The sequence below is a fragment of the Fundulus heteroclitus genome, chromosome 8 (genome assembly GCF_011125445.2).
Source record: "Fundulus heteroclitus isolate FHET01 chromosome 8, MU-UCD_Fhet_4.1, whole genome shotgun sequence".
NCBI classification, from domain to species: domain Eukaryota; kingdom Metazoa; phylum Chordata; class Actinopteri; order Cyprinodontiformes; family Fundulidae; genus Fundulus; species Fundulus heteroclitus.
Genome location: NC_046368.1, coordinates 18,621,695 through 18,647,959, shown reverse-complemented (window position 1 = coordinate 18,647,959; position 26,265 = coordinate 18,621,695). Strand labels below are relative to the sequence as shown.

General features: G+C 39.3%; 2 protein-coding genes across 4 annotated transcripts in view; one reads left to right on the top strand and one right to left on the bottom strand.

The window, feature by feature from the left end:
- The first annotated feature begins 6,640 nt into the window (after positions 1 to 6,640).
- On the top strand, positions 6,641 to 9,021 carry LOC105930690 (sphingosine 1-phosphate receptor 3). Its single transcript, XM_012869019.3, is given in 3 exon segments — positions 6,641 to 6,911; positions 7,561 to 8,553; positions 8,555 to 9,021. Coding segments are annotated over 2 exon segments (1,056 nt in total). The 5' UTR covers positions 6,641 to 6,911; positions 7,561 to 7,602; the 3' UTR covers positions 8,660 to 9,021.
- A 3,140-nt stretch (positions 9,022 to 12,161) lies between these two features.
- Positions 12,162 to 26,265, bottom strand: part of shc3 (SHC (Src homology 2 domain containing) transforming protein 3) — a 29,903-nt gene continuing 15,799 nt past the window's right edge. For all 3 annotated transcript variants that reach the window (XM_036140254.1, XM_012869016.3, XM_036140253.1), the window contains exons 4-13: positions 23,836 to 23,899; positions 22,897 to 23,016; positions 20,490 to 20,543; positions 20,267 to 20,318; positions 20,059 to 20,188; positions 18,441 to 18,594; positions 16,351 to 16,441; positions 16,059 to 16,250; positions 12,999 to 13,324; positions 12,162 to 12,906 (exon numbers count right to left, since the gene is read on the bottom strand). In XM_036140254.1, the coding sequence (XP_035996147.1) occupies positions 12,778 to 12,906; positions 12,999 to 13,324; positions 16,059 to 16,250; positions 16,351 to 16,441; positions 18,441 to 18,594; positions 20,059 to 20,188; positions 20,267 to 20,318; positions 20,490 to 20,543; positions 22,897 to 23,016; positions 23,836 to 23,899 (1,312 nt within the window). In that variant the 3' untranslated portion in view covers positions 12,162 to 12,777. The remainder of the gene's footprint in view (positions 12,907 to 12,998; positions 13,325 to 16,058; positions 16,251 to 16,350; positions 16,442 to 18,440; positions 18,595 to 20,058; positions 20,189 to 20,266; positions 20,319 to 20,489; positions 20,544 to 22,896; positions 23,017 to 23,835; positions 23,900 to 26,265) is intronic.

The following is a 26,265-nucleotide window of genomic DNA, read 5'->3' as shown; positions in this document are numbered from 1 at the left end:
GCTCTCCGTGCGTGTAGAGCGAGCGCTCTTTTTTCTTTCAGGGTATCTCTTGTCAGTCTCCAAGCATCATCCGTTTCCTGAACCCTCCATCGCTCAACAACTCCTCCTCCTAAGGAACAGACCCTGTTGGAGGCGGTTCACGTCTGCCCACAGCACTCACACACCTGCAGGACCGACATAACCCTTCTGACGCCTACTTCAATCTGTTCTGAGTGATTAGCCCAGCACATCTCGCTCACAATCGCAGTTTGCTCTTCCACAGCCTGCATCTAACCCCTGCCCCTTCCTTCCAGACGCCGATCTACCTAGACTCTGAATCAGCTCCATCATTTTACAATAAACTGTGACAACATTGCCTGTACCGAAATGTTGTTTCTGCACATGGGTCAGAAAATTAAAGCAAGATAATGAGAATATTGTATGTTAATGCTCAATATATTCACAAACCAGATGTCAACAACCGAAGAAAAGATAAAAGGTATCATGGTAGACACGGGAGCAAAGTGTACAGAATGGCACAGAAAAAGGGACCGCTGCTATCAACCTGCTGGACCACAAAGGAGGAAAGCTGAGGGACGCACTCTACATGCCTTTGTGCCCACACATCTTCTTACTGAATACGTTTTACTCTTACTTGACTAATTTTTAGGCTGACAACTTTTTACTTTTATTTGACAAAAATATGTTGAAGTAATGCTACTCTTACTTGAGTACAATTTTTGGCTACTCTACCCACCTCTGAATAATAATAATAATAATAATAATAATAATAATAATAATAATAATAATAATAATAATAATAATAATAATAATAATAATAATACATGATTTGACAGTTGGAGGGCCTAGTTCTTGGCCGTCCCTCATCAGCTCGGGACAACTGACCTGCTTGTGAATGTGATTGCATTATTGTGAGTACCAGAATAAACTTAGTGTGTTCCGACGCCGGAACACACTAAGCAACTAAGATCAAGCCACAAGCCTCCAGTTATTACAAACTTTTCTAAAACCACTAAATCATCACCAATATAAATGCAAATCTGTAGAGAAGATAAGAGCTCATCCAGACAGATTGGTCTGCCAAATGTTCCGACCTTTTCGCTCGTCATCGACACACATGAGCACGTTTCAAACCCATCTGACACCCTGGAACAGAAGTGCACCAGCAAACTCCAAATTACACTTAACCTGCAAAAGGTGTCGCACCTTAATAGGTCATCAAGTTCAACCGAGGCATGCCACCCAAGATGCTGCAAAGTTCACATACAATTCAAATTGCAGGAATCAAAGCAAACAGAGCGGATATTGCATGTTCTCCCTGTGCATGCATGGGTTCTCTCTGGGTACTCCGGCATCCTCCCACCTTCCAAAAGCATGACTGTTAGGTTAATTGGTCTCTCTAAATTGCCCTCAGGTGTGAGTGTGTGCATGCATGCATGGTTGTTTGTCCTATATGTCTCTGTCTTTCCCTGTTGTGGACTGGCGATCTCTCCAGGGTGTACCCCACCTCTCACCTGTTGACCACCAGCTACCACGCGACCCTGCACAGATATAAAAAAAATAAGTTGGATGGATTATTTTATAGAAATAACAAAAAAGCAATAGGTTGCTTTGTGAAGTCAGTAAAATCAATCATCTCAATATGAATATATGACAATGCTGAATGTACAGTCCAGTCAAATTCCTCGTATTTGTACAGATACCAGGCAAAAAAAAGCTGATTCTCAGAACCTGAAAGTTAAATTAAGCAAACCAGAGTAACCAAACCAAGCAGATTGACCAGACCAGACTAAAACCCTGGAGGACAATCATGGCTAAAAAGAAGAGATGGATAAGTCTTTTCCTCCCAGCACTGCACAGCACCTAAAGACTTTTTATAGAGAAGGACCTATTCAGGTGTTTCCAATTACACGTAGTTCGTATGCTGCACTCCAGCCAAAGGATCCGTTCCTTCAACAGCTGTTGTCACAAATTGTCATCTGACAGGGCTGCATGGTTAGGGTAGAATAAAATAAAACTTTTCAATGAAGAAAAAGTAAATAAAGGTTGGATTTTTGTATTTTCCTTTCGTCACATGTTAAAATCTAAAGGCCACGGTATGAAATGAAAGCTTGCCACTTGCTAAAAAAGTGAAAGTAACAATGTCATATCTTGGGCAAATGGAAACCTGTTTATAGGTTTTCATAGAAACCGTTGTGACACAAACAAACTGTGGTTTCTGTTTTTTTTGGGGGGTGTTTTGGTGAGGACTTCTTAAGAAGGTGGAGACATTGCAACATTGTGTTATTTTATGTTAATCATCAGTCATATTTCAATCTGACATCACTCAAGTTTCACAATAGACCAGCTTGACAGCATTTGGAGGGAGCTGGATGTTTGTATGTGTAGGAGATTGCTATAGTAATGGTTTTTGTTGCTATTGACAGTTAACTCACAACATTATCACCAAAAATGGCAATCGAAGGACGGCTGGAAAACAGGAAGCTTCATTGTTTCTATGTGAATGTAAATAACTTCCCTTTCTCATATCTGTAAACCCAAGATTTTGCTTCAAATCTAAATCTAGATTTAGACCATCGGACCCTTGCGGTTTCCTTACCAAGCATACAGGTCGACAGAAGCAGCCAGCCTGGGACTACACTCCATCCTGCACCAACTCAGCAGAGGAAGTCCACCTGTTTGCAGGCTTTGGCTTGGCCTTGGACTGGGGAGCATCTTCACCCGACACCGCTGTTGGTCTGATCCAGGGCAATGACGAGTCTGCCTACAAACAACGGGTGGATTGGCTGGTCCACTGGTGCGGTCAGAACCGTCTGGAGGCCTCAACCTGCTCTGGACAGTTGAGATGATGACGAACCTCTGGAGAAAAGCCCCGACATCGTCTCCGCTCAACATCCTCAACAAGGATCATCACAGCGGACCTCCCCTCCATCCAGGACCTGTTCAGGTCTATTGGGATGAGGGGGGCAACATCTTTGCAGACACAACAAACCATGGCCAAAAAATATTTAGATATTTTTCCCCTTCAGGTGCAGATACACCCCCCCCCCCCCCCCCCCTTTGTTCAGGCACTATAGAGACGGTTTTTCCCTCCAGTGTTCATATCGATACCATCCAGTTTTGCACCAATCCAACCATGCCTTCCTCTTTTGTCAAACCAATCCATATATGTGCATATTTACAAAAAATATATTTGTATTTCCGTTTTCACATGTTAATACTCAAAAGGTCTTAATTCAGAGCAAAGTGGAACCAGAGTCATATTCCGTGTTTGTGTGCACAGACTTTGCGACTGAAGCGGATTCTGGGAACTAAATCCACCGTACTGTGACTGATTTGAATGAACCTAGCAGCCTACTTGGTGACCTTTTCATACTTTGAGTTGTTGTAGACTGGGATTCATTATTAAATAAGACTATTAAGAAAAAAAAGATGCAACTCTGTAAATATTATGAATAATCAGAGTGATAATATAAAGGGAGGCAACCACTCTTCCGTACCTGAAATAGAAAGAAGGAAGTCGAGAGTGTTTGTAACTTGCAGTTCATTAATCACTTCCTTTTAGGACTGAGCAAGAAAAGAATTACTTAAATTTCTTCAACAGACTCACCCAACATCAGCAAAGCTTTTCTGTAAGTATCTAACTTTTATCTCAACCATTACACGCCGGCAGTGGAAACCTGTGTTCAGACTTAAATGTGGAAGAACTGCAGATGATTTGGGAAATTTTTGATTTCGATCTTCCTGCGCTGTATGTGGAATTTAATTTGCAGAATGGACTGAAATAGCACAATTTTAAGCCGTAAAAGCCGAAGAAAATGTGATGCACTTGTTTCAAAGTTTTAGACCCAAGTCACCGATTATTGTGGGTGTACAGTGCCGCTGAAAATTATTCATGTCCCTTAAACAATTTTTTACGGTTTCTCACAGTAGAGCAACAAAAAATCTAATTTACAGTGATGCTATGTGATAGATGAACATAAAGTCATGTCTAAATAAAAATAGAATGAGTATGGGACAACTGCAAACTTGCAATGACATAGCTGTCCATCCACATCCTCTGTAGATAAGAGTAGAGATAGCAGAAGTGCTAAGATTGTTGCATGATACAAGCAGCCACAGAAAGTTCTCAGAAGTTGAAATCAAGAACTTAGGAAAGACCTTTGACTCGTTGTGTTACACAAGCAGATTTATTTAATTTTTTAATTTGTCTTATTGACAAGTTACTGCTTTATTGGCTAATTATAGCTCCAAATTGCATTTCAAATTTTTTTGGCCTATCCAGATTAATGGTACCTAAAAATGCTAAATAGTTAAACATTATTCTTTTCTCCAATAACATACATAATGCCTGTAGGTTTGACCAAATTTGTTTCTTTAAGTTTAGGGTTAGGGCAGGTTTAGGAAGATTAGATGTTTCATCATTGGCAAATAAACAAATAAAATTACAAATCACCAATCAATCACGTTCAGAATCAGGTCAGCTGTCCCGAGGTGATGAGCAGTGGCCAAGAACTGGACCCTCCAGCTGTCAAATCATGGCCAAAATTTATTATTATTCAGAGGTGGGTAGAGTAGCCAAAAATTTTACTCAAGTAAGAGTAGCGCTACTTCAACATCTTTTTACTCAAGTAAAAGTAAAACGTTGTCAGCCTATAAATTACTCAAGTAAGAGTAAAAAGTGTTTATAATAAGGCTACTCAAGTACTGAGTAACTAATCATAACAGCTGATAATTTAATATTTGAAAATTATGTAATCAGACATATGAGGTTATGTGCAAATTCTGGTATTTTTAGACAAACATATACTAAAGACAAAAGAAACACTTTTAAACTCAAAACAATACTTACAGCAGTTAATGTATGTTAGAACAGTGGAAAGTACTTCCAATGACAATATCTACTGTTTGCTGTAATTTAATTTGACCTCCAAATGGCTCAATGATTTCAGCAGATAGAAAATAATGTTAAAATAACAAAGTCTGTGTACAAATAAGAAGTCTCACTTTAAGATAAACTACATATTCGTCTCTGTGGTCCATTTCTGGTTAAAACAAGTCTGTTCTTTATTTATGAAGTATTTCGTAGCAGGTAGGGTTGCCAGAAACTTTACTCAAGTAAGAGTAGCAATACTTGAATAATAATAATATGACTCAAGTAAAAGTAAAAAGTACAATGCAGTAAAACAACTCTTAAAAGTATTTTTTTTTTCAAAAAGTTACTCAAGTAAATGCAACTGAGTTAATTTAACTAGTTACTACCCACCTCTGTTGTTGTTATTATTATTATTAATATTATTATTTGTGATAAAAACTAATAAATGTATACCTAATATTTAAGTTAAATAAAACCAGATATTTTTTATCATTTCTCTCTTCCTAAATGTCCTTGCAGCAGAGGGAAAAAAACCTACCTCCCCCAATCCCACAAAAGGCTTCTTTGAGTTTTAAAAGCCGCTCCGCTGAAGAATTAAATGTGATACATTAAAAAACAAGAGAAAGGAAAATATCCAGCCTCAATCTTTCCCTCCGCTCTGGGTCAGAAATGGTACTCAGTCTGTAACCTGAGGAAGAGGCTTCAAAGCCACAAGTAAAGCCTACCATCAGGACCCGAACCCACAGGCAGACTTCCCTCCTCTCTGTCATGTCTGTTCTAAAGGCGCTAACATACTCAGCAGTTTGACTTCTTGTGTGTCTTTGCTGGTCGAGGTTAAGTACAATTAGAAAAACGCGTCAAAGGCTGGTGAACATTTTTTTGCTTTTGTAATTTGCTGCTGTAATTTATCCAAAACAAACTCGAATATTGTGAAAAAGTTTATTATTTGTCTGTCACTCATTTCAGAATGTTAAACTTAAATATTATGTAGATTTATTTTGTATGGAGTGAAATACTCAATTTTTCCAATCTATTTTGCATACCAGCTTATCCATGCAGGGTTGATGGCTGGGTGGTGCCGGATTCCTAGATCTCCAGTGGTCAATAGGCAAGAGGTGGAACAAGACACCAGTCTATACCAGGAATACTTCAAGCCATTATTTCCTGTAGATTTGAAGACCCAAAATTCAGTGTCTCAGAAAATGAGAATGTCACACCTTAATCAGCTAAATATTTCAAAACACCGGCCATGGTTCCCATTGTCTCTAAATAGTCTCTCACTCTGGGCCAGCAGGCTGCACCATCATGGGGAAGACTGCTGACTGGACAGATGTCCAGAAGTCATTGGCCCCCTCCTCAAGGAGGATAAGCCACAAGATGTCGTTGCTAAAGAAGCAGGTTGATCCAAACATGTTCCTGGAAAGTTAAGTGGAAGGAAAAAGTCTGATAGGAGAAGGCACAGCAGCAATTGGGATAACTGCGACTTTGAGAGGATCGTCCAAAAAACTCCGAGTCAACCTACAAAAGCTACCACAGATGCTACAGATGTTGCATTCCTCATGTTAATACATGTTTCCTAAAGCAGAAATCTCTTACCTGGGCTAAGGAGTAAAATAACTGTTGCCACGTTATCAAAAATCCTCTTTTCTGATTAAAGTAAAGTTTGAATTTCATTTGAACATCAAATGCACCGTGTCTGGAGGATTGTAGAGCAGTGGTTCCCAACCCTGTTCCTCAGGTATCCCTGTCCTGCATGTTATATACAAGGAAATTTCAGAACGCTTCATGTTGCCTTATGCTGACAAGCTGTATGGAAATGCTGATTTTATTTTCCAGCTGGACTTTACCCCTGCTCATACAGCCACAAGGAAAGTGAGAGACATCAGACCCAACAACGCAGATGACCCAGAGGCTGCTGTCATTGCAACCTGGGTTTCCATTACACCTCACCATAACCACATGCTGATTGCCATGCTGCAGTGATCCATTAATTCATGCAAAACAAGGTCAATTCAGAGACTGAGAGCAGAGAATGGTAATTGGATCGTACTTGTGCAACACTTTAACTAGTCCAACGACCACAAAGCGCTTTACACTGCAGTCCGTCATTCACACATTCACACCCTGACGGTGGTGAGCTATGTAAGTAGCCACAGCTGCCCTGGGGCAGACTGACAGAGGCGAGGCTGCCTTACATTGGCGCCTCCTCTGACCACCACCAGTTCGGGTGAAGTGCCTTGCCCAAGGACACGATGACTGAGCTAGTCGGAGCGCGGGATCGAACAGACAACCCGGTAGTTAGGGCTACTCTCTGACTGCAGCGCCACTGTCTTTTCAGAAGGGACATACTTTTCAGAAGTTCAACATTTCTGTTTCAGATTTCCTTTTTTGTTAATCTTTGGATTACGCTAATATGCTGAGACACTAAATTTGTTTTGTTTTCATTGTTCACAAAGCTTGAAATGTTATACTCTATTTGTATTGAATCTACATAATAGAAGAGTTCAGCTTCTTAAACGAGTGAAAAGATATTGAACTTTTTCACAATCTTTAATTTTTGTTCAAAAAGTAGCCGTATATCATTCAATAAAAACATACATGACCTACTAATGACTGCTAATGCTAATAAATATAATGCTTATATACTTCTAAATGCTTCCTGTAATTTTTTTTCTGTGCTGCAGTTGCTGATGGACTTCTAAGCTGCTGCTTACCTCTGATCGCCAATGTCTGCAGCTGGTAATCTGAAGATGAACATCATACTCCTTCACTACAACTACACCGGAAAGCTGGACAACCAGCAGATGTTTGCTTCTAATCCAAGTGCTGTGGACGTCCAAACCATCGTCTTCCTCATCATTTGCAGCTTCATCTTCCTGGAGAACCTCACCGTCCTGGTGGCCATATGGAGGAACCACAGGTTCCACAACCGGATGTACTTCTTCATCGGAAACCTGGCCCTGTGCGACCTGCTGGCCGGAGTCGCTTACCTGGTCAACCTGCTCCTCTCTGGAGAAAAGACTTTTGAACTCTCCCCCACGCTGTGGTTCATCAGAGAGGGCAGCATGTTCGTAGCGCTCAGCGCCTCCATCTTCAGTCTCCTGGCCATCGCCATAGAGAGACACTTGACCATGATCAAAATGAAGCCTTACGACGCCAGCAAGAACTACAGAGTGTTTCTGCTCATCGGCGCCTGCTGGGTGATCGCCGTAACTCTCGGCGCTTTACCCATCTTAGGCTGGAACTGCATCCGTAACCTCCCTGACTGCTCCACGGTCCTGCCTCTCTACAGCAAGAAGTACGTAGCCTTCTGTATCACCGTGCTCACGGTCTTGCTCTTAGCCATGTCGGTCCTGTACGCTCGCATCTACATCGTGGTGAAGTCCAGCAGCCGCAAGGTGAGTAAGTACAGCAACTCTGAGCACGCCATGTCCCTTCTGCGCACCGTCATCATCGTGGTCGGGGTCTTCATCGCCTGCTGGACGCCCATCTTCATCCTGCTCCTGGTGGACGTGGCGTGCGAGCGGCGTTGCCCGGTCCTTTACCAGGCCGACTGGTTTATCGCGCTGGCTGTGCTCAACTCGGCCATGAACCCCATCATCTACACCCTGACGAACCGGCAGATGAGGGGGGCCTTCCTGGCTCTGGTTTGTGCCGCTTGTGACAAGAAGCATGTTTGGGACCCTCAAGCCCAGCAAAAGCAGGAAGAAGTCACGGAGGAGCAGGAGTAAATCTGACCAGGACCAGCGGAGTAGTCAGGAGGCAGACACGCGTCCTCAATGACGTCTCAACAATAGCTGGAACAAGAGGAGATACCAAGAAGGGACATCAGGCCAATTGAAGACTAAATAAAGGGAAATCTACAGTAAGAAACTAGTTGGGGTCTTCATCACCGGCTGGGGCCCCCATCTTCACCCTTTTCCTGGTAGATGTAGCGTGTGAGCAGCACTGTCTGGTCCTCTACCAGGCTGACTGGTTTGTTCAACTCTACACTCTGGTCAGCTTTCATGACACAAGCTGTAGTGATTGTAGTTTGTGACATTGGCTGCACTTTTTGTGTCACAAACAAATGCTTTAAAAGTGTAATCTTCAGCTATCCAGAGCAGCCCAGACCTTATTCACAGGCTGTTTTTTTTTTTTTTTTGTTTTTTTTTTTTGGTCTTTGCATGTACTGAACACAATTCTTGGAAATGTATTTTGTTTTTATTCCTTTTGATTAAGGCATATCTGTTTTCGTTTAGAGAAAATGTGTTGAAAAATGGGAAAAAGCTGCCTCTGATGCCAAATGAAAAGATTTTTAGGTCTATAGTAAACACAAGAGAAATTCTACACATTCACAATTTTATTGCCAAACAGTCATACAGAATAATGACAAACCCATACAACTAAAAGATTAAACACCTGTAAACTTCATTTGGACTCGTTTTTATTTCATCTTTTAAATATAAGTGTCCCAAAATAGTGTTTCTCTGTGACCCCCCCCCCCTCCCCCTGTCTTTTCTTCATAACCCAAAAATTATGACATTTATAATACATATTAATAGTGAGGGAAAGAGACCAAGGTAAAAGTGAGAACGCTAGTCTCAAGCAGCAACACTCAGCAGGGCAAAAACATCCCCCAGTGAACAGGCATGCCCCATCAAAGATCAGCTATTGCACATTGAAGGGAGAAAAAGGGAGAAAAAAATAACACAATTTGTACAAATTAAAGGCACATTTTAGTCAACAGAAATCTGAAAAGATGCCATCAGTGTCCTAGTGTGTTTAGTCGAGTATTTTCTTTACATTGCAAAGCTAATTATGTTCAATCTGTTACATTCAAGTATGGAGGGTTTTATTTTTTCATTTAGATACTTTCTTCAAAACTTCTAATTCAACTTATATAAAACTCAAATTAATGTTTTTTTTTTCTAAAAATGTATCATTAGTCCCTCTCGCAAGCTGTCAGGTTTGCTAAAACTGAGTCACAAATATTGCAGAAGTGACTGGAGGGAACGGGTTTTACAGCACACCAAATGTTCTGCTTTGTGGCCAAACAGGTTGTTGTGTTATACTTGTGCATGTACACACCTTCTTGCAGCACAAACACAGGCACGTTATATTACATTGCATCTGTCTTGTCAAACTCATTGAACTCGTACTTGTTTTGGTACAACTCAAGTGGTCGAGTGCATTTCAAATACAATGCCCCGTTCATTTGGTATCCATCAGTGTCCTGACAACAATAAGGATGAAGCCATTTGAAAAAAAAGGGGGGGGAAACCAAGAGGTTTCCAGAAGAGCTGCAGATCATTTCGATGTACCCTACCCAAATTTGGATGTCTTTCTGCACAAAAACAATCAAGAGACCTAAGAATGAACTGTTTCGAGGAGAGATTGTTTACAGGTGGCAAGAAAATGTAAATTAACTCTGAAAAGGAACCGTCTGAAAAGGAACCGTCTGAAAGAACCGACAATGAAACAATATGTGGTAATCTGGCATGGGGTATAATAGTCATGGTTAGGCATGGGACAGTTTTCTTTAGCAATGAAATTGGAGGAACGATGGGTTTTCTCAAGCAATATAGTGTGTAGAACAACAAAGCACCTCCCCTCCCCTTTGCTGCACACTGCTGGCCAGCTGGCCAAAGGACGGCCACTATTATTACCCTCGCTTATGAAAAAGGCCAAGTTGGCGGCATGGAAATGACTCCATTGAAAAAAACATGGACAAGCATGGTGTTGAAACTAACGTCGCAACGCCCATCACACTTCATAAAAGGGTGATGATGTTTGGAAACTACAGTTGGGGAGCTACAAGCAACAGAAAGCTGGCTATCTGAGCACATAGCTCGACTAATTTGACCAGTTATCAGCGTGTTACACCACCTGGGTTGTCTAGACTAAACTGGTATATATGTGGTCTAAAAGCAAAGCACATTTTGTGTGTATTTATGTCTGTTAGAAGTCCAAATGTAGACTGGCTTTAGCTAAGGCTGACAAGCATGTCAAATCAATGGACGGTGCTTGTAATAGATGTGGTGCATCTGGATGACCAACACAACACCTCACTTAATGAGCCACGCATCCAAAAACTTCAAAAGGTCCAGGTCCCATTCCCCAGTTGTGGGTCATGTCTGTTTTGGGATCTATTTTTTGTAAATTAATGGTGTTTTTTTCCAGGAAATAAAATGGACTGCGTTCATCATCTGCCCCTCAGATAATCTGTCAACACAGCATCATCTCTGCTTTAGGACCAACTGAGACACAGAGGTGCTGCTGGAGATCAGTACTCTTTCTCAACAACATCGTTTCTTTAATAACGAGGAGCTGAACTTAATTTCTGGTGATATAAAAAAAGAGAAAGAGTATTCTATCTGCAATTAAATTACAAGTATGTATTTAGTTTTACCACCCGCTACATGGTTCTTTCACTAAAAAACTCAGAATCTTTGTAAAGACATATTATGGTAATATCACAACTGAAAAAAAGTTTGTAAATCATTCACACAGAGCCAAATCGAGCTGTGTTCAAATTTCAGTCCATACTCCTGGCATATATATATATATATATATATATATATATATATATATATATATATATATATATATATATATATATATATATATATCAAAGCAGGGCTACAAATAGACATAATGTTCATTTATTAAAAGATCTATTACATGAAGCTTTGAAGTTGATTATTTAGTGGGTTCTATTTCATGTATTTTGGAAATCCTGTGAATCCAGGGTATTTTTTATCCAAGTTTATAAAGAAGACCATACCAGCCCATGCCTAATCATGATTAAAGACATCAACACATATATTATGCATTTGTATTGTCAGTAAATGTATGTGAATAATCTGTTGAAACTTCAGTCAATGTGAATCTAAGATTTAGTTTTCTGACACTTTGAAATGTTGGCCCCTCATCTGCTCTGTACAACTGAAACAGAGCTCTGATTGTGCTATTCATTCGTGATCATAAGAAAAAAAAAAGTTTTTAAAAGTTCACAAAAAGAGCCGAGCGTGTTCATTTAAAATGTATGGATATTAAACCGTATGACTCAAGCACCAAAACTAACCACCGACAATACACCTAAAAAAAATGTCAGAGAAAACCAATTCAAAACAAACCACTTGTTGAAAAAGCAGATCTTTTTTTTTTTTTTTACAGTGTCAGCATAAACAAGCACCTCCTTTCAAATAAAGGGGAATCGAGGTCTACGAACACGGCCACGAGAACAGTTGATTTGAAGTCATGCGGCTGCAGTGACACGAGGAAATACTTTATAATTATTGAAAAAAAAAAGGTTGATCTCTAAAGCCATTGACAGCAATATGAAAAAGTGTCCATTTGCTCCTGTGAGAACGCATTCAGTTCCAATCTCCAACAAAAGTAGCTTTCATATGGAGACTAAGAAATTAGGATGTCACACTAATGGTCAGTTTAAGGGCATTTTTTTTTCTATTAGAAATTATTTAAAAGAGCCTTTCTGATTCTTCAACCACTGAGTCGACGATTTCAGTAGAAATATGGTTGTGCTTGACAGACAAAACTGAAAGTTTAGAATTTTATTTTAAAATATTCTTCTCGCCTCTTTGAGGTTTTATTTGCACTTCATCTAAACTACAAGGACAATTTTATTGGGTATTTTTTTTTTTGTAAACACCAAATCAAGATATTTAGTCCAAATGCACCAATTTTTCTTCTCAAAAATATAGCATTTCAGTCATCACAACAAAATAATAGCAATTCTATAAATAGTTTTCCTTTATCCTTAACAAATCTTGTGTACTCCAATGACTCCAGTAAAGCTGGTCAGTTTTGAGCACTTTGAGCCTTCTTTTAGGCATCTTCCAGTTCCAGGATGAGAGAGCAAATAAAGGCTCTCTGCTTCCCATCAGGCCTTTCAAGCATCACAATTTCCTCTCAACGGGCTGACGGAGACAGAGTTCACTCCCAGCTGAGACAATTGGCAGATTGTTGTCACGGTGATGGCCAATAAGGTGGCTAATGCTGTCAAATATATGATCTTTTGTCCGTACCTTTGAACAGAAGACAAATCACAAAATCGGTTATGGTCTCGCAAAACGGTCACTCCTAAAACCAACTGCTGTACTTTTTATTCCTTTCTTACCGTGCCCTCAGGGTCCACCAGCAGTAAGTGTTTCGCAAGTCCGTTGTGCATGCCAGTCAGAACGTAGGACCCTGGGTTGGTAGTGCTTGTGCGGACGAGAAAGTCCCCGTTGTTTTTGAGCAGTTTTTCAGCATCGCGCCGGCTCATTTTGCCGTGGTACCACATCTGGCCTTCCAGCTCCTCCTGCGCACGGAAGGCCAAAGAACGCACGAGGAGGGGGCTGGAGTTGTCCACAGATGCTGCCTTCTGAAGGTTGGACACCTGGCTCTGTGACTGGCCCTGGGTCAGTGGCTGAGACTGGGACTGAATGGCTTCCTCAAAGGGCTCTGGTGCATGAGAAGAAGGAATAGTCAGTACGGAAAAAAATAGACTTGAAATGATTGTGAAAAGACCGTCATTATTAATCGTGTCGCATCAGTTATGGCAAGCCGGCCAAATCTGGGAAGATTCACTACAGTTCCACGTTTCTCGGTTTGCACATAATGGCTCTCGGTGCAGTTCACAGGGGTCCCACAGTGCACAGTGAGATTTAGGGTAGTCCCAGACAAAAGACGAGGACTGGAGGAAAATCATGGAGAAATCTTGGCTCTGGGGGGGAGTGGTGGCCTAGTGGTTAGAGCACAGAGCTTCGGTCCCAGAGGTTCTGAGTTCAACTCCCACAAGCCGCCATTCTGGGTCCCTGAGCAAGACCCTTAACCCCCAATTGCTCCCCAGGCGCCGCACAATGGCAGCCCACTGCTCCCCAAGGGGATGGGTTAAGATGCAGAAGTGAATTTCTCCATTGTGAGATCAATAAAGTTCAATTAATTAAATCTGCGGCCTTGCATTGCACTGGTAGCATCCTGCAACCAAAGATAACCTGCGGTAAATATCTGACACTGTCAGATATTTCAGAGCAACCGAACTGCCACACTGAGCAGCAACCAAGGCTGCAAACATGTGCATCATCATCAGCTTGGTGCCTGTTGGATTACACGGCAGTCACAAACCGGTGAGAGCTTTCATCATTGCTCCCTTACAGGAGACTGAATGTATTTTTCCTTCCTGTTGGGTTTTTATTTTAGTCAAATTTTTTGGCCTCTGATTAAACAGACTCTTTCATAGAGTTTAATCTCTTTAATCTGTCGCTGGACTATTTTTATTCAACCTATTTAACCGTGGTTTTGTTTCGGAAGAGTTTGGGATTGAAGAGTAGAGCAGGCGGCTGATTTAGTTTATACTAAATATAGCCGGTGCTGTAGCTGGATGGCATTCGCTGATGGGCTGCACGCTGATGACGTCACTTGTTGTCGTCCGTCGTCACCGATGTAGCAGTGAACGGTGATGGTACAATGTGCACACATAGAACTTGACTCCGTAAAGCTCATTAGATCCTGGTTGCATAGTGTGTCATGGAGAAGTCTTATGGGAGTGATAAAATCGCACAGGGTATACCGACCATTAAAAATGGTTTTGTGAGCCTTTGTTGTCAGAGAGGTTCTTTTGAAGCGGTTTACAACTTCCAGGGTTTGGGAACTGATCTGAACTTTCCAATTATTTTTCACTTACAGCCACATTTGTTTGGTAAGTTTTCCCTAAATAAAAGAAAGAACAATTTGTTTTGGACAGCTTGTTAAATTGACTTAGATCTTCTTAGTCTGTTGTTGAAATTTGATTATTGACAAAAGATCAAAAAATGTTCTTTATGGGTGCTATTACTGCTCTATAAAATCAGTATTGAATCGGGGGTTAAAAGAAGTAAAGAATAAAGATATACACCAGTATTAACACTGTTATTGTCTATATATATTTGCTGACATGATGTAATTACATAAGACATGTATAAAGGAGGTAAAGCTGAGAACCTCTGTAATTATTTTAATTACAGCACCCTCAGCATTTAATGGCACCCTTGGTAAGATGTTTAAAAATCCTTAAACACATTTTCTTCTACAACAGTAGATGTGGTCATTTCAGTAACTAACAGGTCATTTTAGATGAACCCAACTTTTTAGTTTGCGTATATTTATTTGGATATTAAAATCCCACGTTTAGAATTTTTGAAAACGTTTTTTATAAAAAAATGAATACAAAATCCAGGTGAAAAAGCTGTATTTCCGTTTTTCTGGTAGGCTCAACCAAAAGTTTATTTAAATGGATATATGGGCAACTTCCATTTTCTAATTTATGAATTACGCACATATACAGTACATCATGTGTCATGTCACATCATGTACACACTGGAAAACAATAAGCAATTGATCATGTTTTTCTACTAATTACACAAATATTTAAAAATATAACCTAAACAAATTGTTTGTTAAATCTATTTTATAACAATTTTAAGTGCTGCCAACAGATACAGCTGATTTTTGGTGATTTTGTGAAAAAAGAAAGACATTTTTTTTCCTCCCCTTATACATTATTTGATTATTTCGGTTTGAAATGGCTTTGGCAGCTATTAATACTATTTATATTATCATATGTCAAACTACTATATCAAAAAGGGATATTCTAAGGAAAATTTTCATTAAAAAAATGTAAACTGTCTTACGATCAAGTTTTTCCAGAAAAGCACAAATTATACGCCTAACATGAGCCAAATATACAAGACAGGGAATAAAAAGGCAAAGAAAGTGTCACAATAGTCCAGACAAAGCTCAGCCTGACTAATATGCTGCGGTACGACACTGAGACGGTGGTGAATGAACCACAAACCTCAATGACCCTGAGCAACACTGTAGAGATGAGAGGTCTGAAATCCAAATGCTGTGACAGACTAATGGGGCAGCAAAGAACAGCATTAGGCATTTTTATGGTTTTCAAATGTGGCTCTGCAAGTTATTGAATTTTAGTCACACAGTGATGTAATTATTTGATCGCCTACAATCAACTTGCAAAAAAAATAGCTCAAAGTACTGAACTAATGTTTGCATTTGATGTTGTAAGGTCTTAGTATTTTAACACATATCAATGACATACAATTAAACTAATCTTTTCTCCAAAATTGGGCAATTCTGCCCACTTTTTTACCAATATCAAGGGAAACTAGATAATAAATGAAAGCTGATCAAGTCTTACTCATGTCAAACAGGTCCTTCTGGGGGCTCTCTTTGCCTGCATCTCCCGTGGCTTTTGTGGCATTTTCTGCTTCTGCCTGGATGGCTGCAAGCACCTGGGCATCAATCTGCTGCGTGTTGACATACATGGGCATCTCTGCTGATTTTGGTGCCTGGCCTTTATTCTCTGGCAGACTGCTGATATCAAAAGATCCTGGGCATTTCGAAAAAAACAAAGTCAAAGCCATACTGCTGGAGTGACAACACCTGTCAGGGCTAAATATGTGCCTAATTTACCGGACTACGGTACCTACCCTGCTGCAGGAAGACGGCTTTCCTCTCATCAGCCCAATTGTCACAATGCCGCCCCTGGTAGTATGTCTGATCCACCGAGTCCGGGCCCGCCTGATCAAATGCAGAATCAGTGACCGGTGAAGATATTTCTCAACAAACAAATTACTCTCAAACTGGAAATGAATAGTTTTAGAAGCATCGATATCTTCTTAACTTCATTCAACATCCAGATGGATGGATAAATCGCAAATAATCAAGTCAAATGGCATGTACAGCAAGCTTTCTTTTTTAAAGAACTTAAAATGCTCATAAATTAGATGTTAATCCAAAAATATTTGAAAAGTCAGATCATGCATTGTTATTGTTCACTGTAAAATGAGCCCTTAGAAGAGCAACACACAAATGTCTAGTTAGGCAATATGACTCTTAAATGTGTCAGACCGTTGGATAAATGTTAATATCAATCAATAATAACCTGAATAAATACAAAATCAAAAGACCCCAAAAACTACTAATAAACCATGGCAGACCACTGAACACTGACTTAGCAAAAAGGGAAGCGCCCAATGGAAGCGCTCCATAACAAAAAGCTCAACTGAACCATTTTACAGGGTGTGTGTCCAGTTTCATCAGGTGGAAAGTTAACACGCCCATTGTTGAGGGAACTGGACATCATACTGACAGTCACTGATGGTGGTGGTGTTGTGATGATCTAGGGGCTGGTTTACAGCTTTGAGGACTTAATGACTTGCTTTTTTTTTTTTTTGCAATTGATGGATATATGATTTATGTCCTGTCGTGAGTTCATTACCGTAACGCTTTTCTTTCCTCTGTTTGTTTTATACAGCACTTTGAATTAGGGCTGGACGATAATTCAATAACAGTATATATTGATCAATAGACGAGTGGCGCGATAGGAAAAACAATATAGAGACAGTTTTCCTTCCTTCCTTTCAGCCTATGATATTAGTTGATGCTGCAGTCACTACTTCCTCTCAACCAATCGTAATCGCGGACCCACGCCGTCACAAAGCCCCGCCCTCTCAAACCACAACACAGAGCACATGAATATGTCGCAGCAAGGAGAGGCAGAGGAAACAGTCCCTAAACGGGGTTTTACTAGTTCTCCAGTCTGACAGAAATAAACCAGTGATTTGTAAAACTTGCAAGGAACCGGTAAAAACAAAGTCTGGTAACGCAACCAACTTGTTTCATCACATAAGGCGCTCACACCCGCAGCAGCGCGAGCTGTGCAGCCCCGCACAACTCCACGTCTTCATAGGAATCTTCTGGAAGTTCTTCCAAAACAAAGCAGGTACAGCAGCTAAACTGGGCTTCCTTCTTTGTGATAAAATGACAAAGCGTCCAAGCGGCATAAGGACATCACGCATGCAGTAACATGCTTCATAGTGATGGATATGCTGCTGTTGTCTGCAGCTGAAAAACCTGGCTTCAAACAATTACTTGCCACTCTTGATCCACGATATAAAGTTCCTGGCCGCAAGTTTTTCTCTAACAGCGCTCCCTAAATTGTGCAATGAGTGCAGGGAATCAGTGCAAGGCATATGTGTTGCGTAGCAATATAATGCAGAACATCAGCAGGGCTACCTCTGAATATAATTTAACTGGCCTAGTCAAAGTCCTTTCTTGAATCTGATTGAGATGCTGCGGCGTGACCAGAAAAAAAAAAAAAGCTGTTTCGGCTTGCAAACACCTCCTTGTTTGGCTGATTTAAACTATTCTGCAAGAAAGAATGGGTCAAAAATATTTCCCAATGATGTAAATGACTCAAAGGGAAAATAAGCTTTCACATGAGGCAAGGTGGATTTGGATTTTTTTTGTTTCCCTGATAAATGAAATCATCGTTTGAAAACTACATTTTGTATTTACTATGGTGATCTTTGTCTGTTATGACATTTTTTAATGATCTGATACATTTAAGTCTGCTAACAAAAAAAGCAAAAGATATACCTTTCAACAACACTGTAGCTCATTCCACAGGTTCGGACTTTGCAAGTTTTATGAAGAGTCAGCTGTTGCATTCTCTTTTCAGACAAAATACATCCACATTATTGGTGTTTTAGAATAAACTGCATTATTGAAGTTGTACCTGGCCTCCTTCTGATGCTGCATTCTGATTTGTCAGTCGAGTGTCGATAAAGCCTCCTGGGGGTGGCATTTTGCCCGGTATGTTGTTATAATAAGGATGTTCTGTAGACTCCTCTTCTTCCTCTGTCCATGCCAACTCCTCCATGTTTAAAAGCCTAGAAGGAAGAACACATGCACACAAGAAACGTAAGAACACATTTCCCAATACATACATAACTCTCAAGCTATTGTCTACAAACATCCGCCTTATTCGGAGGGTATGGTCCATTGTCTTTCCCGTTTTTATTTTTTTATTTTAATGAGTCCTGTCTGGCAATGTGGCATGAAGAATTGTTGTCATACTGGCAAAAGGAGCCCAACAGATTTTAACTTCACAAGTGGAGCCGTACCAATTTTGCCATAGCGCTCTGCTCGATTTATATATGCAAAAAATCTTTATTAGATTTTATGCTGGGACTAGTTCATGTTCAATGGCCACAGAAATGGGAAGGTATAAGATAAAAAAGAAGAGAAGAAGATGAGACAACATGCTAAAAGGGAGAACATGTGAAAAAAACATAGGAGAGGAAAAGAAGAGAGCAAGATAACATCCTCTGAGTCTATGAATAAACCCCCAGGTAAACAAGAAATCATAAAATAGTATTGATAAAGTAAATTCCTGATCAAAGGACATTTTAAGAGTGTATAGAATTGTGACACCATGGATTTTTGTTTAAGAAGTTCAATTCAACAATATTTTATTAATCCTAAAGAGAAATTACAGGTTGCTACGACTCATATTATGCAGCTATCTTAAAATAGTTTCTGTAGATGCTGATGGCAGTGGGCAGGAAGGATCTTCTGCACTTACAGGATTCCTCTGGAAAACCATTAATTATACACAAAGAAGAACCTGAACTGTTCAACGGCTGGAATCCTACATTTGACTAGGATGGGATTCTGCTTGTCTGGAAACCGAAATTATTCTTTTTATGGCTCAGCGTCTGCTCTCCTCAGATCCCAAACATGTATATAATTCTTAAAAGACGAGGTTGCTGGCCAAAGTGACATTAAACGGATATTAAGTATACAATCTCTATTTCAACCTTTATTTAAATAATTCATAAAAATTTAATCATACATTTTCTGTGTTTTTTATACCTTTTCTTTACACCACCAAACTATTTTTTATGAACACGGTTCCTACACAGTATTTGAAAAATGACATGCCACTTCATGCATTTTCGAAGTAGCAATTAAAGAATCCTGCAATAAATATTAGTTTTTCAATAAAGACTCAAAAGCAAATAAATTTGTTTTGGAAAAATTCCAACAATAGCAATTTAAGAGGTTTGTTTGGCTTTTTTTAATCTGTACACTTTCAAGACCACAGGTCTTATATTTCAAGTTGTCCGACATCCAAAGTTGGAAGATGGTCTTATTTAGTTGTTGAATCTGTGTTAATTCAGCGAGTAAAATACCACAATACAGATGGTAAAATGGTTTAATTAAGGTGTGGTAGGGCAAAAAAAAAAAAAAAAGATAAAGAGTATCATCATTAAAGCCAAAATCAGTGTAAAACACACACACACACACACACACACACACACACACACACACACACACACACACATCCTCACCTGTCATGGACTGACGACATCTTGCTCGAGGGACACTGCAGGTACTGCTGGAAGCGAAGGTCAAACGCCTGGCCGATGGTGCTGATAACATCCTGAGCGAGCCCGTCAGAGCACTCCAGGATGTGACACGCTGAGAAGAGTCAGATTACAGCAGTAAAGAACATGCATATTAGATCGTTTTGTGAGTGGCAGAGAATTGCATCCTCACCTCTTCTGTTGACAGGGTCCTTTGCTACATAGGCGACGTAATCAGTTGTGTCCTACGACAATAAAATGTGACTTGTTAGATTTTACTGTTTTAATGCAGCAATGCGATATTCAAATGATTACATGTTATCTGATCGTTTGTTTTTGTCAGAGTAATGTAATTCGCATTAAACTATACATGCTAATATGTTGATTCTTTTGGCATGACTGCTGGAAATACTCACAGGGTCTCCACCTGATGCAAAGGAGATAGACTGCATGTGATGGTTGGCAATGATCTGACAGAAAGAAAAGAACAATTAAAGATACAAACTGATATATTATCACATTTGCTCCCACTACTCAAGTCCATCAATGGCAGAAAAAAATTGGGCTTATTATTATGCATGTAAGCAGTTAATTTCTCCAGGGTGGACTAATAATAAAATAAACAACTTCACTGGTTCTTAAAAACAAGAACTTAATTCTGTTAAGTAGGAAAAATAACCAAAAGCAGCTGGTCAAATTGCAACTTGCTAAAAGACACTAAAGCAAATATCAGTTCTGGTGTTGATATCTATGTACAGCTAAGAAATGATTTTTTTCCCATTGCAGATTTCGGTTAAAAATAATTTTATTCAACCAAGAATTTTGTTTCCGATATCTGAGACAGGCAATTCTCAGTAGAATAAAATAATGTAAAATGGTAATCAGTTTAAAAAAATGTTTGTTTTTATTGACGTGGCCTTTCAAACATTATTATTCTCAATAATCAATGGAGAAAATCTTTATTTACAATACATCGGTCAAACCCTTCCTATAAATACTGAGCAGCTTGTTGAACCTTTCTACGGGTATTTTGATGATTTCTCTTTGGTGATAAGTGCTATCTATGTATGTGAAGTTGAATTGGTCTCATGCCGTCATTTTAAACTTGAGCTAATAAACTAAACTAAACTCCTTCCACAGTTTCTCTGTCAGATTCAGGTCGGGGGTCTGCTTGGACCAATCTAATATGCAAATATTACTTCTACTAAGATGAAACGTGTTGGTATAAAAATACTTTTTAAACTAAAATCTGGCAGGGGTATGAATAATTTTGACGTTAACTGTATGTGAACTGTATGAAGAATTTTAACCCTAAATGGGTTAGAGGAAATCCACCACACATTTGGACTTGTCCCCTCAGTTTTTGTTTGTGAAACAAAATAATAAATTAATTTAAAAAAATCATCCAGAAGCCTGTTTCACAAAAGCAGAATTTAGAAATCCACGATAAAAGATAAAGCCAATATTGACATAGCGTGATTAGACCATCCTGGCTTTGTCCATTTCAAGAAGGCCAAACCAGGCTCAGGAGGTGCGCCTATATCAAGTCAGGTTTAAGTAATTCAGGTAAATCTCTGTCCCAGGCTTTTTAAGGAGGCCATGAGGTCGATCACTGATGCTACAACACTTAAGCTGTGTCTGCCAAACTTCAACCCAAACAAGCAACATTGATGGAGCCTTTTGAAGAACTGAAGCACATCATACTCTAGAAAAAGTAACACTGCCATTATTATAAAGGAAAACGTGTTTGTTTGGAGCTACTTCTATGGCAAAAGAAAATGTTAAACCGTTTTCTCTGATCTATCTGATTCTGTAACTCTAGAGGGCGCTGTTTCGCTGACCCTTCTATAACTACTAAAGAAAAGCAGTAGAAGGATAAGATCTTTTCAGCTGACAGCCTTTGCAAAACAATGTTCACCTCATATCAGATTTTAATAGTGATATTAACAATTGATATGAACACTGTCTGCATTAAAACATTAAGTAGATTCTAAAATATATTGAAAGACATTGTTGTAAGATACCTGATATGCAATGAAATTACTTAGTCAAGATAAACTATATCAAATAACATAATATTATTTCCCTTCACAGTTGTTAAGTCACTGAGCCTTATGATTTGTGTAGTATTTTTAGTTTAAGGGTTGCGAGATTGCTTATTTTGTGCGCTTGAGGGGAAATCTGTTTTTTTTCTCAAGGAGGCAGTAAAACAGCGCCCTCTAGAGTCGCAGGCATTATTGTCAACACCCTTTCTTCTTATTCAGCCATTTATCCAATTCCTTCAGCACATGCAATAGTCTATTAAAGGCCTTTCTGTCAAACTTAGAACAACAGTCTTCAAAAACACAGCTGAACAGTTTCAATGCCCAAATGGAAAACAATAAAAGGGTATAGGCTACTATCATGATTTAAAAAAAAAAAATAGTAGTGACTGAATACCAATGTGTATCAGTAGTCTTTTAATGCAGGCTAATTAAAAAAAAAAAAACATAGATAAGAAAACAGAAGCAGTGACCAAGCTCATTGGTCTCTGATCGGTGTGACCGCTGACTGAACAGAGAAGGGACCTGGATTAACTAAAGCCTGGGTGCTAGCGAGTCCAGGCTTGTTTCAGCCACGCTATCTGGAAAATCCTGGCTTAATCCTCCATCTTGGTTTTGTGAAACAGCCCTCAGGTTGTTTGTAGTACATGTACTCTACCATAGAATAAATAAACAGTTTAAAGACAGTTTTAAAAGTCCAAAATTGACGTGATATTTTAGAATTAGTGCACGCAAACGTCTGACCAGAACTGCACATGATCAGGGAGGGCTGGACACTGACCTGCTTGCAGTCGGGGGTCATCAGGTTGAGGCTACTGGTGGAGATATTCAGGTTGATGGACATGCCAGCAAACTGGAGATTACTCTTGCCCAAAATGCTGGACAGAGCTTTGGATGGTGGCTAAAAGCAGCGAGAAAGAGGAAAAACCTGAATTTCCTTATTCTTTGTTGCGATGTTTTCCCTAAACATCGGATTAATAATATTGGTTGATGCAAATCAGTAAAAAAATAAATAAATCTTAAATCAACCATCAGATTTATGCCGCTTACTATGTTTTAACAAACTCAAAACAACACAAGAAAATATCTTCAGTCAATAGGCCAATACCAAATATTGCCTTGGCCACATAAATGCTTAAGTTTAAAACAAGGTTAATGAAGGGGAGTGGGCCGAGGAAATTGGCCAGAGTTAGTTAAGCTCGCCTGCCACCATCACGTGTTTGTCACACATCCGCAGGCACATCATCTAATATCAAACCTCCATTCAGAGAAATTAGCTCGTGCTCATTCTGTTTTTGTTATATCCTCTTTTCTGACATTTGAGGAAGCTTTAGAGAGCGGAATAATGCTTCACATTAAGGCACACAAACAGAATCCGCTAGCATGCACACGGCAGCTCAGCCTCTTGATCACAGATATTGTGAACTACATGAGTCACTAAGCACCGTGCAGTGTGCAATACATCGTGGGCTGAAGCTACGCCCACGCTGACATAGAACCATTCGTCTTCATCTCCCTCCTGTGCCTCTCATTTCACATACAGGAAGGTGGTGGTGGGGAGGAGAGGGGGGGGGGAGTGCAAAACATACAGAGGGGGTGCTATAAATAGAGCAGGGAAGGGTAAATGAATATCTTATGTCCTTTACTCTGCTTCAACCCACAGATCATTCATATAAATTCCTCCGGGATGGCGACAGTGCTTGCGTTTTTTTGGGTGTACCTTTCTCTTCCGCGGCGCTCCTTTGGTCCCAGGAACAGCTTCACACACCAGGCTGATAGCTTCCCTACAGGGAGGGTGACAGGAACAGCCATGTGAGAGTTTATCAGCAACAACGTGGATCATATTCACATCGTGTTGCTTCAGACGGACGGAGAGGTCGCAGAGATGATTTTGAACGCTTCTGACTGATAAGCAGCCATCATGGCTGCGCAGTCTGAAATAACTTTAATAACTGAATCTTTACTGTTTTGGACCGTTTCAAACTGAAACGTGCTTAGTACAGATTTAGCATTTATAATGTTATAACCGGGCAGCATTAAAGCTGTAGTTGGTAATTTTGTTATACTGGGTAAAATGATCCTTCCATCCTGACAGTAGTCAATACTTTATGTATTCAGAAAAAGGTGTTAAAAAATAGATCTCTCTGAAAGATGCAGGTCTGTAAAAACCCTGGCCAGTCCTGTCATCCAGACCGAAGAGCAGGGATCTGTCAGAGTTTTGTTCCTGCTCTCATTCCCCGCTGTCCTTCAAGTTCCAGGTGGATCACCTTATCTATTGGTTGTCCCACACGCCGATCATTTTAACTAGGGCTGAACAATTAATCGCATTTTCAATATAATTGCGATTTAAAAAAAAACGCAATTTCCAAATCGCAGAGTCTGCAATTTTTGGCTATGTAACAATTTGGGAATTAGACACGTCCATTAGGTGTTGGTAAAATGTTTAAAGTGGGTTTGCCTCCACATGGAAGGGAAGACAGTTGCAGCAGTGAGATAATCTAATTTTATTACTTGTTTTAGAGTTTATATAATCATACATAGCATTAAGTTCTGGTCAATCAGTTTAATACATAGACTTGCTTGTTGGTTGCACTTTATGTTCAACAAGGATGATGTCCAAATCAACTAAAGGCTGTTCTCTTGAACAATATTCTGATTAATAAAAACATTAAAAGTTCTTGTTTTGAATAGTTCTTGTTTACAAACATCTTTATTTAGACGCCATTTTTGTTGCTTGTGGTTAACGCAGAGAAAAGTCAAAATTGCAATTTTGGTTGAAATATATTGTAGGCAGAACGCAATTATTTCTGCTCTGAGTTTAGATGCTGTGGGTCTTTTAGCAACTAATCTGCACAGCGAGGAAACAAAATGATTTGTTGTTTGTATATGTTTAAAAAGACATGATAAATTAAACTGGGGGGAAAAAATTGCAATATTAAGAAATAAAATCGCAATTAGATTATTTTCCAAAATCGTTCAGCTCTAATAACGCCCTTAATAAAACACGTAGAGATATTAAAATAAAGCCAAGTCATTTTTAGAGGGGTGATGTAACAATATGATTCCTGGAAGTACTTATTTTAGGAATGATATTTCTCTCATGTAGTCAGAACTACATTAGAGATACATGTTTAGATTAGAGTCTTTTGGAAGCATTAGATTATTGTTATTTCTTCTCGGTAAATTTGAAAAGAGCACGTATTAAGGATGTATAAAATAATGTGTCGCCGTCTCAAGCACATCAACTCATCTTCTGAGTCACTGTGCTTTGGAAAGGTACCTTTACAACAACAGAACTCAATGTATCTTAATGTGATTTCATGTGATGAATAAACCCAAAGTGATGCACAATTTTCATATACGTGGCTTGAATTTAATTTTTGAAACAAAAATTTGAAAACTGGTGTGAGCGTTTATATTCAGCCCCCTTTACTCTATTACCTTTAAATCAAATCCAGTGCAACCAATCCCTTCTCTTGTGAAGTCCTCAGAGGTTTGTTAAAGAATATTTAAGAACAAACCGCTTAGAGAAAACCAAGGAACAGAGCAGATAAGTCAGGGATGAAGGTGTGCAGAAGTTTAAAGTAGAGTTACGTTCTAAGACAAGAACCAAACTTAGAACATCTTCTAGAGCCCTGTTGAATCCGATATTGAAAAATATTATAGCACAAATAAAATTATTAACAACAAGGACCATCCACTTAAACTGAGAGACTTATCAAACAGGTAACACATGGAAATAGGTTCCAAGGTCAAAGGAGATTCACAATTATTACTTTTTTGGAGTTTCAATGCAAAACACATTATATAGAAAATAGTTTCTGAATAAACCACATCTATTGTAAAGCAGGATGGTGGAGAAAAGACTAGGGCAGAGTTCTACCTTCCAGTGGTGCATTGACTAAACATACTGAGCTATAATGGAACGGCAGCTTCACGTGTTAAAACATCCCAATTAAAGTCCAGGCTGGAACCCAATTAAAAGCATGCCCCAAAACATAAAAAATTGTTGTTAACAGATGGTCTTTAACAAAGCTTGAACTATTTTACCCAAGAAAAGGCAAAAAGGATTGATTAAGTGGAATAGATATAATCAGACTTTTTTTTTTTTTTTTTTTTTTTTTTTTTTTTTTTTTTTTACAAAAAATCT